This window comes from Pagrus pagrus, assembly GCF_965226575.1.
Source record: "Pagrus pagrus genome assembly, chromosome: 8".
Classification (NCBI taxonomy): domain Eukaryota; kingdom Metazoa; phylum Chordata; class Actinopteri; order Spariformes; family Sparidae; genus Pagrus; species Pagrus pagrus.
In genome coordinates, this window is record NC_140192.1 from 5260194 (window position 1) to 5273876 (window position 13683).

General features: G+C 41.3%; 2 protein-coding genes across 4 annotated transcripts; one reads left to right on the plus strand and one right to left on the minus strand.

Annotated features, from left to right (window-relative positions):
- Positions 1-48: 48 nt before the first annotated feature.
- Positions 49-3204, minus strand: LOC311260761 (Rieske domain-containing protein-like). 2 transcript variants are annotated; one of them, XM_084358966.1, is made up of 5 exons: positions 2889-3204; positions 2553-2775; positions 1738-1980; positions 1174-1208; positions 49-1014 (listed from the first exon to the last, which is right to left on the minus strand). In XM_084358966.1, the coding sequence occupies exons 3-5, from the start codon at positions 1952-1954 to the stop codon at positions 724-726; spliced, it is 543 nt and encodes a 180-aa protein (XP_084215092.1). In that variant the 5' UTR covers positions 1955-1980; positions 2553-2775; positions 2889-3204; the 3' UTR covers positions 49-723. The 2 variants fall into 2 exon arrangements, with proteins under 2 accessions (XP_084215092.1, XP_084215091.1); XM_084358965.1 differs by lacking the exon at positions 2553-2775.
- An 858-nt stretch (positions 3205-4062) lies between these two features.
- On the plus strand, positions 4063-13191 carry LOC311261652 (uncharacterized protein). Of its 2 annotated transcripts, XM_084360482.1 has the most exons (15): positions 4063-4266; positions 5555-5658; positions 5743-6594; positions 6887-7049; positions 7273-7370; positions 7548-7766; positions 8098-8185; positions 8377-8498; positions 8750-8855; positions 8971-9042; positions 9171-9280; positions 9523-11624; positions 11705-12107; positions 12244-12337; positions 12440-13191. In XM_084360482.1, the coding sequence occupies exons 2-15, from the start codon at positions 5600-5602 to the stop codon at positions 12593-12595; spliced, it is 4644 nt and encodes a 1547-aa protein (XP_084216608.1). In that variant the 5' UTR covers positions 4063-4266; positions 5555-5599; the 3' UTR covers positions 12596-13191. The 2 variants fall into 2 exon arrangements, with proteins under 2 accessions (XP_084216608.1, XP_084216607.1); XM_084360481.1 differs by lacking the exon at positions 4063-4266 and having other exon boundaries at positions 5254-5658.
- Positions 13192-13683: the final 492 nt, after the last annotated feature.

Sequence of the window (13683 nt, forward strand, 5' to 3'; positions counted from 1 at the left end):
AATTTGCAGCTAAATGTAATAAAATCTGATCAGATCTTTATTTCCATAGAGGATCTTCAAATTCAACTTTATTTGTCCCTGAAGGGAAATTGGTTTTGCAGCAAGGCATAAAAACAGGAAACAGATAAACAAACAAAATCTAAAATGTACCAAAAGTCACAAGAATCTTTTGTTGTTTTTAAGTATTTTTGTATTGTTCTTGACTTGTGTTGAATTATGTTCAGAAGAATTTAGCTGTGTGTAAATTGACAAATGACACAAATGACTGCTAATAATATTCTGCACATCATTTACCATGACAATGGGACACAAAAATAATTTCATAAATGCTAAATACATCATATACATCATACCCGTAGGGCATTACAGCTGAGCCCAGTGTCTGCAGTAGTGCCCTGTTTCTGTCCTAACTGTCTCCATCAGACCAAGAGCAAATTACTGAAAGTGTATGCTAAGCAAATAAAACTCAATATTTCTCTGGAGCCAGACAAAAATACACTGCAACGACACACATCCTGCAACTACAGGATAAATGTCATTCATTTTACCTTGATTGACTCATAGAAGTCTTACAGGCTTTCTGGCTTACACACGAATCAACAGTTTTTTGATAATAATTATTATTATTGTGACAGACAGATTCTGAAAGCTTTTGATATACTTTCTAGTGGAAGACAACAAAACATCCCAAACAGTCCCAAACAACTGTAAGAAATCCTTGAGCTATTTGTTGGTCTTGGGTTTTGGCTGGGCATTGAGTAAGGCAGTCCTATATCTCTCAGTTTGGTAGACATCTGAATCAACAGCCTCGCTGGAGTCGTTCAGTGTTACGTATACATCCGTGTTGACCTCGGTGACCTTGTGAATCCTCTGTTTGACACCCTTGGAGCGCCAGTATGTTCTCAGGGGTTTGGCTGTAGGGTCCTCCACAGCTTGGTAAAGCCCTTCCCCCTCTGCGAGTGTGATCTTGTACTTGTGCCATGGACACACGATGCACATCTGCCCATTAAACTCCTGATGTTGACGCAGCATGAAGGCGATTAGAGAGACCAGATAGTAGCAGCTTTAATGGCAGTCTTACAAGAAAACACACAGGGAAGCTTGGGCAAGAGATTTGCAATGAACTGACCAAAAAATAAATGGTCTTAAATATTAGAATTATGCTCAACATACCTCGATGTCTCCGTACTGTAATGCACCGCCTGAATCTGTGAGTGGAAAAACAAGTGTCATTACAGACAGCAGTGTCAAGTCCACGCTTCAAAAACAGGATGTCATGAAGATGATGAATGTTGTCTTGGCTATTTGTAGTCTTCATTATTTTATCTTTATCTTAACTTTCTTCTTCTTATAATCATATCATATGGACAATATGAGACTTCTTTGCGCCTTGAGTCGACTCGTTGGCAACACCAACAGTAAAATAAATGTGTTGCTTTACTGTCCACTCATTTTTACTCATTTGAACACAAGGGTAGGCTTTGGAAGCTGCACAGGACGACCACAGATCCACACAAGTCCACTTAAAAACCCTGTCACTGTTCTCTACAAAATTATACCATACAACTAAATAAAAAAACACTTTTTGCCAGTTCCAAGTGGTGCTTACAAATGTAAACATATTTATAAATGTTTCAACAGGAAAACAAAAAACTACAGGTGAGGACAGCCTTTACAATTACAGCATTATGCATTATTTTAACAAAAAAAAACGACATCCACACACAAAGAGCTTACGGTAGCAGCGCATGTCCATTGCATGAAGCTGCCCCTGGTGGTGCAGGACCAGTACATCTCTGCATCCATTCACAAGCTTGGTCACTCGCCCAGCCTTGACAATGTCCTCCTTCTTCCCGACGAAATGGGAGGCAGGGGGAGGAGAGGAGCAGGAGGAGGAGGGAGGAGGAGAAGAGGAAGAAGAGGATGTCTGAGAAGTCTCCTCCTCAGATGACATGTTGATCACTTCTTACAGCAGATTTCCTGGTATGAATAAGAATATGGTTTACATAATGTAAGTTTCAAGGACATGAGTAATAACAAAATAGATTCACAATAATGAATTTTGTTTTTAGGCAGATCTATTAGATAGAGCCTGACTGATATATTGGTAGGCCAATATTATTGGCATATATCGGCCTATCATAGATACTGAGATCGACTTATATGTTACCCTTTCGATATGAAAACTCATTATATATAATTATTATAATACAAAAAATATGCTCAGAGGGGATGTTAATGATTAATGGTTAATTGATTAATTGCTGTTAAGCGTTTAAATGACTAAAAATGTATTAAAAGATGTGAGATGGGCAAAAATGGGCAAAAATACATCTAAAAGTATTTTGTTACAAATAACAAATACTAAAAATAAAATAAAATACAGAATACTGATATGAGAAAATACATTCAATGAAAGTAATTAAAGGTTAGTAATTTGTCGTTCACAAAAATACAAAAAGATGAACTGTGTAAAAAATGTGTAAATCAAACAAACAATGGGGTAATTTATTGATGGTCCCTAAGTCAGCGGTTCTGGGAGGCGAGCTAACCGTCCTCCTGCTGCCAACACTGGGGGGAACTGAGGAAGAGGCTCCGCTGGAGTCTCCGGAGTGAATGTCTGTCCAATATCCAACCTAAAACTAACTTCACCTCGGTGTCAAACAACAGGGCTCAGTCCTGTGAGTCTACAGTACAGTGCTGCAGTGAGTCAGAGAGAATAAGATGCTGCTGCAAGATGTTCCAGATGTTTTGAACATATTTACTTTCATAGACCTTTAAAAAGAGGAACAGATGACAAGCTGCATGAATAAAAAGTCAAACATTTAGAGTGGTAGTTCCTCTTTAATTCAGCTCGTAGATGTTTATTATTTATTAAGCCAACTCACCTTTTGTGTCTCCAGTTCACATCTCTGACACTGAGCGTCACCTTTAAGTTGTGCAGTTTGTTGCCATGGCAGTCTTTCTCACAGATGGTCTGGCAACTGCTCACTGCTGATGCTACTTTGGGTCCATGTGGGCGGAACGTTTCATTTTATCTCCCGAACATTACACGCACGGATGTTCTGGTGCTTTATCTGCATCACACAGACCGGCTGTATTTATTTGGACTCGTGTCAAATCATAAAAATGGAAGATAAACCCTCGTTAGCGTTTCAAGACAACCGTAGATGCGGCGGGTTTGAGGAAGAGCCAATGTTGTGTGTTACATCAAATGTCGTCCCCAGTGAAACACGGGCAGATGAACGAGATTGCATGGCTTCTTTCACCTTTATGGTTTAAAGATTGTTTCCCCATAATGTCTTAACATTTATAAACTAAATTGCAAACAGAGGATGTGCCAAGTATACCTAAAGTACGCATGCATGTATTAGCTGTTGTTGTATATATAATATGAAGTGTAAAGGATTATGGCAGAGACTTGTGAGGGTAAAATAATCATAATAAAAATAATAGAAATATCACAAGTGTCATTATAAAATAAAATAAAAGCACACATTTAATATTTTAGTTAGTTTTTTTATATTTTCACATCATGTTTTTCTATAACCTTGGAAAATGTCACATCATGTTTTTGTTTTATCTGTTTTCTTTTTATTTGTTTTCTTTTTATTTTCCCGAGTCGGATCCTACATTGTACAACATAAGGGGGTAAACATAATTACCACTTTATAATTATGCTTCACTGTAGAATAGAGCATAGGTTGGTTATGTTATCTATAACCATGCTCTCTCTGCAATATATTAGCTATAGCTTGTGTAATTTTTCTAGTTATAACACTAATAATAATGTGTTTTATCATTATTAATATCAGAAAATACATCTATCAATACATCTTCTCAGCTCTGCTTGTAACTCTTGTGGGGCAAATGTTTCAGTGGTTTAGTCTGAGAAGGCTTTTTGTCTTAGCAGGTTTGTTGGTGGGCATTAAGCCCTCTGAGGGATTATCTGTCTCTATCATGCTGAACTGAGCGTAATTTGACCGGCTGTCTTTCTGCGTTTACGTTTGATAACATGTCTAATAATTTCTGCCCCCTGCGGACCTGACTGCCCGTCCAGGAGCTGCTCCTCTCACCCACAGCGGGGACACGAAGCGCCCTCCCCTGAAACCGTTTTCGTCGTTATGGAGACCCACTCTGTGTACGGAAATAGTGATACTGCTCAAGCGGGCAAGTTTGTGAAAAATTAATGCATTCAGTTTGTTCCTTCAAATAAACCGTCGTGTTCACTCATTTGTCTATCGATGCTGAAAAGTCTGGAGTGAGGTGAGTTTCTGTTTGTTCAAACTTCACAGCCTTACAGTTAACCATCTCATAGATCTCATGTCCTGCAAGGGACAGATGTCACTTTACCCTTAATCTATGCTCTACAGTCAGAGAGGGAATGTATAAGTGAATACATTTACTCAAGCACTGTACTTAAGTGAAGTCTTGATACATACTTTGGTACTTGTACTTCACTTGTGTACCATTTTCTGCTACTTTATACCTCCACTCTACTATATTTGGAGGCAAATATTGTACTTTTTATCCACTACATTAATTCAATGACTTTTATTACTTTGCGGATTAAATGTTGCATCAGAGCCAAAGTTGCACATTTTAAATTAATTGATTTTATCGGCAGTCTGATTAACAAAGACCCACTGATCCTGATAATCGGAACAATGCTGAATATCAGATCCGATAATCCGCCAGACTGATATTTGGTTGACCCAGAGTGTACACAGTAAAAACACCCATGTTTTATAAACTTTCACTTTTGATACTTAAGTATATTTAATATCAGATACTTTAAGACTGTTACTCAGGTACTACTCGTATGCTATTTGTGATTTTTTTACTTTTACCACAGTAATACTTTAACATGATATCTTCACTTTTTACTCAAGCATGACTTTTGGGTACATTTTGCAACACTATCTATTGCTAAATTGGCCATATATATAATTTAAACTGCAATCTTTGCAGGATTAACAATAGCTGACACTTAAATCCAGACATGTGTGTACTGTAGGCACTGTAGCTCAGCCTAAGGGGAAATATGGACCTCAGTTGAAGCAGTGTACTGTTTCATAAACACAGTAATGAACAGCACTCTCAGCACCTTATGCACGCATATGAGGATGGTGTCACTCGAGTGCCACACAGCAGGACTATAGCAGCTGTCAGCTAATCTACTGTAGAAGTCAAGGAAGCAACAGTTGCATGCCTGTGTCTGCTATATTTATCATATTTGCTATGTTACAGAAATGTGTGACATGACTGCACCGTGCTGCCCCGGCTCCATCCTGACCAAGTGTCAAGTTTCAGCATCATACAGAGTCCTGTGCTTTGCTTGCCACCATAACAGTGCAGTGTGGTAGTAAAGACACAGTGACCGAGCAGACCATTGGCCATCAGTCTCAATGCAATTCAAGTTTGTAGTTGTTCTGAGTTATTTTCTGCACAAGTTTAGCCTGTTGTCATAGAGTTACTCTTGTTGTACAGTAAGGTCTTGTAGGATTTGCATTGTGTGATGGAGAGACTGAAGCGTCATGTTTGCCACTCGCAGGGCAGGTGGAGTGAAGTAAAAGAAAAAGAGAGAGAAAAGAAGGAAATGACACTTTGCTTGTACGAGTGTCTGAAAGCGGCTGGGCTGCAGCGTCACTATGCCAGGTAAGCTTACTCACTCACAGCACATCCAAATTCACATTTTGCTGTTTCCTCTCCTCCTCTGACCATCTGCCTCCTGTTATTCAGGTTTACCTCAGTGGGTGTTCATCGTGCAGTGCACCTTTCAGGGCTGACCATGGAGGACTATCCCATCTTGGGAATCCGCTCTATGGAGGACAGGACTCAACTCTTTCATCTGGTCCAAATGCTCAAAACTCTTGACCTCGAAAGCCCAGAATATTTAGATCTTGATGATTATGAAACGGATGGTGCTGATGAGGGCTATGCTGTGGTGGACAGTAGCAGTACTAATGATGTTTGTGGAGATCCTGATGAAGATGTATATGAGGATGAGGATGAGATGGATGCTGCTGTGAGTAAGCTGAATGCAGCCAGTTTTTCCAAACCATCATGTGTTCGCAGACGGCTTGATTTCAGTTGTGAAACCATCGATCATCATCAGAAGCTGTTTTCTCATCCAGTAGGCAGTGAAAGTTATAATAGACATAGTGAGCCAGGCCAAGGAAAAGGATCAGCCATACCTGTGCAGCATGGCAATGGAAGTGCTGTGGTATGTGGCTGCAAAGGAAACAACAACCACAAGCTGGAGGTCCATAGTCATCAATCTGATCATCACATAGGAGCAAACGCCAAACAAGACATTATGGAGGAACTTTCCATTAACAACTCTCACACCAGATTTTCACCAAAGTGTTCCTTGTCCCACAAACTAAAACCCAGGCCTGCAACAGTGGCATCGAGGAAGTTCAACGACAAACCAGTTGGGTGCAAAGATAGAAAAGGAATATCAAGGAAGGAAATGAGCAGCAACATTGCTTCTGAACACATGTCCAAGGCAACACCTGTTTATGAATCAAAGAGAGCAGCTGGCTACAACTACGGACTACCACTGAGTTCCCCGCTTGCCCAAAACAAAAAGTGAGTGCTGGTGGTTTGTATTTTCCTCACTGCTTCCTCCTTGCAAATTAATATCTTTGTGAAGACAGCTACAGTGTGCGAAATACATTTATTGAACATCGCAGACATTCAGAAAGTAATATACCCAAATAGCTTCAACACTTGTATCAAGGGAAGGTTTCCTATGCATGCACAACCTTTGTGATTGTGTCTCTTCAAAATCATGTGCATTATTTCCTTTGGACAGGATCATCCTGATTTTCATTGTCTGCCGTCCATGATGGGTGTGTGTGTTTGTGTGTGCGTGTTGCAGGCAACCTGGGGGCCAGCGGATCAGTGTGTGTGTGAGGAAAAGACCTCTGACACGCACAGAGCGCAGGACTGGAGAGACAGATGTTGTGACGACTCTGAGTGGAGAGTGTGTGATCGTTCATGAAAACAAAGAGGCTGTGGATCTCACAGATTACATACTACAGGTAGATAAAATGTCTAGAGAGGGGACAGTGACAAATCAAAGGTTTGTCGTGTATCTTTACTGTCGGTACGACTAAAGATACAAATGGCAGTGTCTCCAAATAAACAAACTTAGTATCAACCTGTGATGATGTTACATAAAGAATTTTTGTCAGATCAATGTGCTGTTGTTCCTGTTTGTTTTGTTTATTGAATGCTTTGCCCCGTGCTCTTTTGTCCCTGCAGCACAGGTTCTACTTTGACCAGGTTTTCGGGGAGGAAAGCTCCAATGAGGAAGTGTATAGAAGAACAGCATATCCTCTGGTGCAGCACATGCTCAATGGGTAGGATAGCACTGATGTATGGAGGTGTGCATATTGTCACTGTCGCATATTTTCCATCGGAGTCCAAATGAATCAGCTTTGAGGCTTGAAGTACACAGTTGTAGGTGTTTAGGCTCTATTCTGTTTCTGTGAATCAGTGCTTCCTAACTCTCAATGTTGTTGTGTGTGTGTCAATAGAGGCAAGGCGACCTGCTTTGCATATGGCCAGACAGGTGCTGGGAAGACTCACACCATGTTGGGATCATCTCCTGGGAGACCGGGGTTGTATGCACTGGCTGTCCGGGACATTTTTGCTCACCTCTCCACCACACACACGCACACACCCTCGCTGGTGTACGTCAGTTTCTTTGAAATCTACTGTGGTCAGCTGTATGACCTGTTGGACCACAGAAAAAGGTGTGTTTGCATCAGTGTTTTGTTGTGTTAAAAGAGGCTAAGAATGTTTGAGGTGGAGCTTGCACTAGATGAACAATAAGAAGTTGATCATATAGCAGTTGATCAAAAATAGATGAATAATGTATTTTGCAGGCACTTGGTGTAAAATGTGAAAATATTTGTCAAATAATCAATTGCATATTTGTGTTACATAGTCACTCAATTCTATAGAATAAATATGATTTTTTAATTACATCATTGTCAAAGTGAACCAGGATACTTGCATTTATGATAAACCTTGATTTTCTTAATCTCATTTTAATAAATGTACTTTTATTCATTCTTTTATTAGGTTATTTGCCAGGGAAGATGGACAGAAGGTGGTTCACATCGCTGGGCTGCGTGATGTCAGAGTGGACTCAGTCAGCTCACTGCTGGAGGTTTGCCCTATTCTTTAAAGAAAAGCCTCGTCCATACTGTGCTGTCCAGAGCTGGTGTTCTGATTAGCACCCCATTTGTTAGAATATTTTAGATAGAGGCTTGGATGCCAAAATGACATTGTACAATCTCTTTCAACATGTCTTGTCTTTTTCTTTCTCTTATGCATCTCCTCCTAATATCTTTGCAACAGGTGATTTCACAGGGTACAGAGGAGCGCACACAGGGGATGAGTGGAGTAAATCCACTCTCCTCTCGTTCCCATGCCTTGCTTCAGATTCAGCTAAGAAGTCTAAACCAGCAGACAGCTGGTAGGTGAGTTATAGCAAGTTTTATTTTATTCTTTTTCAAACAGTTTTGTCCTTTCGAGGATTCAAAGGCTTTGCTGTCATATGTGGAAATAACCAAGTTATCAGTGCAATTAAATTCTTAGTCAAAGGTTTGCACCTACTGTAAAGCACTAGGGCTGTTATGTTGTGCGTCAAGTAAGACACTTTGTATTGTTTGAATGCAATTTAATTAATTAACTCAGATGGGTGTGTGCGTTTGTGTGTCTGTGCCAGCAGAATGTGGTTTGTGGACCTGGCAGGAAGTGAGAGGGCATCAGATACCAAAGAACCAGACAGGCAGAGTCGTATGGAGGGAGCAGAGATCAATCAGAGTCTGTTGGCCGTAAGCTACACACACCACGCTCACACACACTCAGAGATTGTACTTAAAGTCGAAGACATTTTTGCAGATATGGATATTGTTCCTCATGTATAAGTTTGTGTTTTCTTTTTCTCAGCTTAAAGAATGTATCCGGTCTCTTGATCAAGAGCAGTCGCACACACCTTTCAGACAGAGCAAACTTACTCAGGTACAAAAACTTTGTAACTTGATTGTGTGTATTTGTGATACAAGTGTGCATAAATGTCATGGCTTATTTTTATTCCAGTTTGATCAGTAAACTGTCCTGTGCTTTGGATTACATTGTTCTTGTTCTAGGTTTTGAAAGACTCATTTGTTGGGGACTCAATGACATGCATGATTGCCAACATTTCACCTGGTCACTTGGCAACTGAACACACACTTAATACACTGAGATACGCAGACCGGTAAGTGTGTGTGTGTCTTTGTGTGTGTGTGTGTGTGTGTGTGTGTGTGTATGTGTGTGTGTGTTTGTATACAATATATGTGAGATATTTAATATGGGATATTTGTGTCTAGAAAGATTTTTTTTTTCTTAAAGCCCGATTTCATAATAACATATTTTTAATTTTAAAGAAGTGTCAGGGGCTGTAGAGGCAATGATTAGTGGCTATTTGCAATGACATCACATTTATCTGACTTTTCATAGGGTGAAGGAGTTGAGGGGACAGGGAGGACTAAGAGGAGGAAGAAGAGGCAAGACAATACCCTCTCCAAAACGTAACCTGTCCAACGGCAACAGCTGCAGCGGAGCAAGCAGTACTGGCGCTCGAGGAAAAAGTCCCCCTAAAAAGCCAAAGTTAGGGAGACCAAGAGAGGCTTTTGGCCCCTCCACACCTACCTCGAGGGTGGCCACAGGGGGCTCAATTCTCTGCTCCACACCCAAGAACAGCAGATGGGGAGAAGAAACAAGTGCAAGAGGAAGAAAGGAGATTGGACTTGAACAAATTACACCAATCAGGGGTATGCTGGGAACAGCTGAAAAAAGGGAGAGGAGGGAGAAATCATGTGGGAGGGTAGGTAGAAGAGAAACATATGGAGGTCCTGACAGTGCAGATCATGCAAATGGTGACCAAAACATCGGGGCAGGGCTGGTCCTGGGACGAGCAACTGATGAGCAGCTTCACTTATGGGAGGCACAAAGGGAATCTGTATTCTACCACAGAGAAAAAGAGACCCAGCAAAGCACTTTGCAAGGAGGGAGAGAAGGAGAAAGAAGATCGATAGAACGGAGAAGACAAGTGGAAAGCAGTAGAGACACATGTAGTGAAGTAGAAAGGCAAAGGGAAAGAGATTTAGAAAAGGTTGATGAAAGGGATACGGAGAGAGGGAGGCATTTGAGACAGTATCACCAGCAGCTACAGCAGTTTATGCCCTCATCTGCTTCATCTGCTTCATCTTCCTCCAACCAGGCCTCTCTCTCTTCCTCTGTCTCCCCATCATCCTGTTCCTGTTCCAGGGTTGAGGTTAGGACTGTTGGTAACAGAGAACAGAAATTACTTTCCTTCCCCAGTACGGAGAATTTCTTACAAACCAAGACCTCTCCAAGCTACAGTAAAAATAAGGGTGAGGTGGGTCATGGTGACTTGAGCGAAGTTTGGAGGGTATCTTTGGAAGGAACAGGATCAGGATTTGGGCAAGGAAGAGGTAAAAGTGAGAAAAGGAGGTCACCGAAGGCAACAGGTGAAGGAGAGGTCAGCGTAAGAAGGGAGGACTTGAGGCCAGCTGGGGTGGAAAGAGGAGGAGAGAGGAAGTGGGCTTGGGTCGCAACAACAGGGACAGAGCAGACAGGCAGGAGGACAGGTGCAGAGGCAGCTGATTTAGAGGCACTAGGGTCTCACAACTGTGATTCAGAAGTGGGCGAGGAAGGATTAGATGCCTCAAATGACTCAGCCACTGGAGTTTGGAGTAATGAGGAGCGAGAAGGAGCTGATGGCTACAGTTTAGCATTCACCCACAGCAGCAATGGCAGCAACAGCCTCTTTAATCACCCCTCTGTTGATTCACCCCATCAGAGAGCTCCAGCAGAACGACCCCTCTCCCCAGCCTGCGAGCATAGCAACACACTCCTGACCCCTGATAAACTCAGTGATCTCTCCCTTAAATTAAAACATACCAGATACACCTCAAACACCATGCCTCTACCGTGGCAAAATGCCCAACAGGGAGTGCCCTCAAGCAGCTGTAGACAGACAGAACCATTGTTTGCTGCTAATGCCAATAGAAGAGAGCTTTCAAATGCTGAATCACCCACACTACCTCACACCACCCCCATAACACAGAATGGATGTAAATTAACTTACGATCCTCTGAACATAATATCTGAAAATACAGCTCACACTCAGGTACACAACCATGTGGAGGTCAAAGCCAAAACGTCTCTATTAGCTCAAGGAGTGACTTCTACTGATTCTCTCAGCTATACCATGGACCCCCTCAGCATATCCTTGCTTCAAGTGGACCAGCAGGTCACCACAGCATCGTTTCTCCGAGGGGAACAGAACAACATCCGTCCGCTTGAGAACGAAAGGGGAGAACATAAGGGAAGGGAAGATGAAGAAGAGTGCCTCACATGTGCGAAGATAGCAGGGAAAGTTGTCGAGGACGAGGACGCAGAATTTCACCTGTCTCTTTTGGAGCTTCCCCATGCAAACACCCACTGCCCTCCCACCCCTGACACTGCGACAGCTGCTAATCACTCTGAGCAGAGAAAAGACATGTGTTTTGCCACATACAAACATCGTGGAATAGGTAAGTGTGAGTTCTTTATGTGTGTGTACTAACTATTTCATAAAAAATGGGTATGTGAACATTTTTTTGGTGTTTTCCAGGTATGATGAAGCGTCCTATCCCGGAGGTTATGTTGAGCTCTCTCCGGGACCCAGAGTACAATCAGAAACCCCAAACCACACCAGCTGTTGATGTCGTGAACAACAAAGACCCTGCAACCCACCTTAAATCCTCTACGTGTGCTTCTGTGGAAACTTCTCTCATGCAGTCCATCTCATCCTTGGTCCAGCACTCTAGGAAAACTGGCTCACAAAATCTAATGACACCCAAAATGCCACCAGAGTATGCACATAAAATGCACAACAAACTTGCTTTTCCCATTTCAACACCGCAGTCACTCCAACCAAATGCTCCCACAGAATCAAATAGTGAAAAGAAAACCAGCAATCTGCAAATTAGACCCATAGTCCATCTGTCTACCTTGGAAGATGTATATCACAGCCAGTAAGTCCCAGTAATCTCAGAAATTTTGCTTCCACAACCATCCAAAATGAATGTTACAGCCCCTGTTCATAAGAGATCTCTGCACTATAACAAGACTCAACCATTATGAGACTCATATATTACTGTTTTTCTTTAGGTGGCATGTTGTCCAGGCCCACTGGGAGCAGCTAGAAGAGATGGAAACTTTATGCCGTAAAGATGGAAGGCTTCTGGGCCAGCAGCCTGATATGGTCAGAATAACTCAAAATCACGTGTTCACTCCTTCCTTTTTGTAAATTTTACAATGATTATGCACTTTTGTCTGTCTTCACTCTATGTTCCTATTTGAACAGGCATTTGGGGAGTATGTCCACAAGCTGGGGGAGATCATGGAGAGAAAGGCTCGGTGTGTCCACAGCATGATAGCTCAGCTGCAGCCGTACCTAAAGACCAATCATTCTAACCAACCACGCAACCAAGGAGAGGATAATGATGATCAAATTACTTGAATGAGCTAAAAAACTGAAGTTCATAATCACTGTTTTTCTCATTTATAAGAGTAGCCTGTACACTGAAGATATGTCAAAATGTCAAAAACCGTGTGCACTAAATACAGTACATGTTGATATTAGTATTTCTAGATTTTTCTGTAAATGTTTAAGTGGCTTTAAGAGTTAAGAGGACATTGGACAAATATCACTTGATATGTGTGACATGATATTTCTTTGGGGTAACTCACCAAGACAATGAAAATCACAGCATATGATCATTTTGGGACATGACTTTAATATAGGTTTGATCTTGGCTTTCAGTTTCCCTTGTTTTAATGTGTGCTTTATCTGCACCACCACCAGACTGTCTGGACAAAGACCAGTACCAGCCTGATTCGGGTTTGGCAATGGTCCTGACTAAAATTCTGACTCTGGAATAATGAGACACTGAACCAAGGATACACTGATTCCAACTTTTGCTCAGTTCGTCTACTGAGTTGTTTACTTGGCGCTAAAGTATTTTCGAATGCTACATTTTATTTATTTATTTATTAGCATAAACTGTGTTTTTGTTTGTTTGTTTTGTTTGTGATACTTCCATTTCATTTTCAGGCATTGAGGCCACTTATTAAATTAAATTTGCTTGATGATCAGATGATGGTTTCTGTGTTTTTTAGGCAGCAAGTAATTTGTTTCTTATTTATGGGATAGTGTGCAGATGTGTTGTTTGTTTTCCCAGCCTGCTTGCAAAATCCTTTTTACTGTGAAAATATTCCACAGAGAGTTGAGGGTGAGAGGGTTAACTAGCAGAGAAGAATCCAGTCTATAAGCTGCACTTTTTAGAGGTTCGCCTCAGCTTGTTTTTCAACATCATCATAAAAACTTGCAAAACCTGTTGTGGGTCAAGAAAAAAACGCAGATTTTTTTTTTCTTTTTTTAACTCTAACGTGGACACAAAAAAATAAAGCATAACCCATGACATTGACATCTGCTCTTGGTTTGGAAGTCATATATGTGCTGACACTGGCTAGATAGGGGGAAGAAATCACTTCATAAAGTCTTTGTACAGAACTTTTCCCCGATATCTGGCCCCTGAAACATACAGC

Excerpts from the sequence above, each read along its gene's own strand:
- LOC311261652 (XM_084360481.1), top strand. The coding sequence starts at position 5,519 with ATGGAGAGACTGAAGCGTCATGTTTGCCACTCGCAGGGCAGGTGGAGT. Across the intron at positions 7,371-7,547 it reads GTGCAGCACATGCTCAATGG|AGGCAAGGCGACCTGCTTTG; the intron begins GTAGGATAGCAC and ends GTGTGTCAATAG. Across the intron at positions 9,281-9,522 it reads ACACTGAGATACGCAGACCG|GGTGAAGGAGTTGAGGGGAC; the intron begins GTAAGTGTGTGT and ends GACTTTTCATAG.
- LOC311260761 (XM_084358965.1), bottom strand. The coding sequence starts at position 1,954 with ATGTCATCTGAGGAGGAGACTTCTCAGACATCCTCTTCTTCCTCTTCT. Across the intron at positions 1,209-1,737 it reads AATGGACATGCGCTGCTACC|ATTCAGGCGGTGCATTACAG; the intron begins GTAAGCTCTTTG and ends TTCCACTCACAG. Across the intron at positions 1,015-1,173 it reads TACAGTACGGAGACATCGAG|GAGTTTAATGGGCAGATGTG; the intron begins GTATGTTGAGCA and ends CGTCAACATCAG.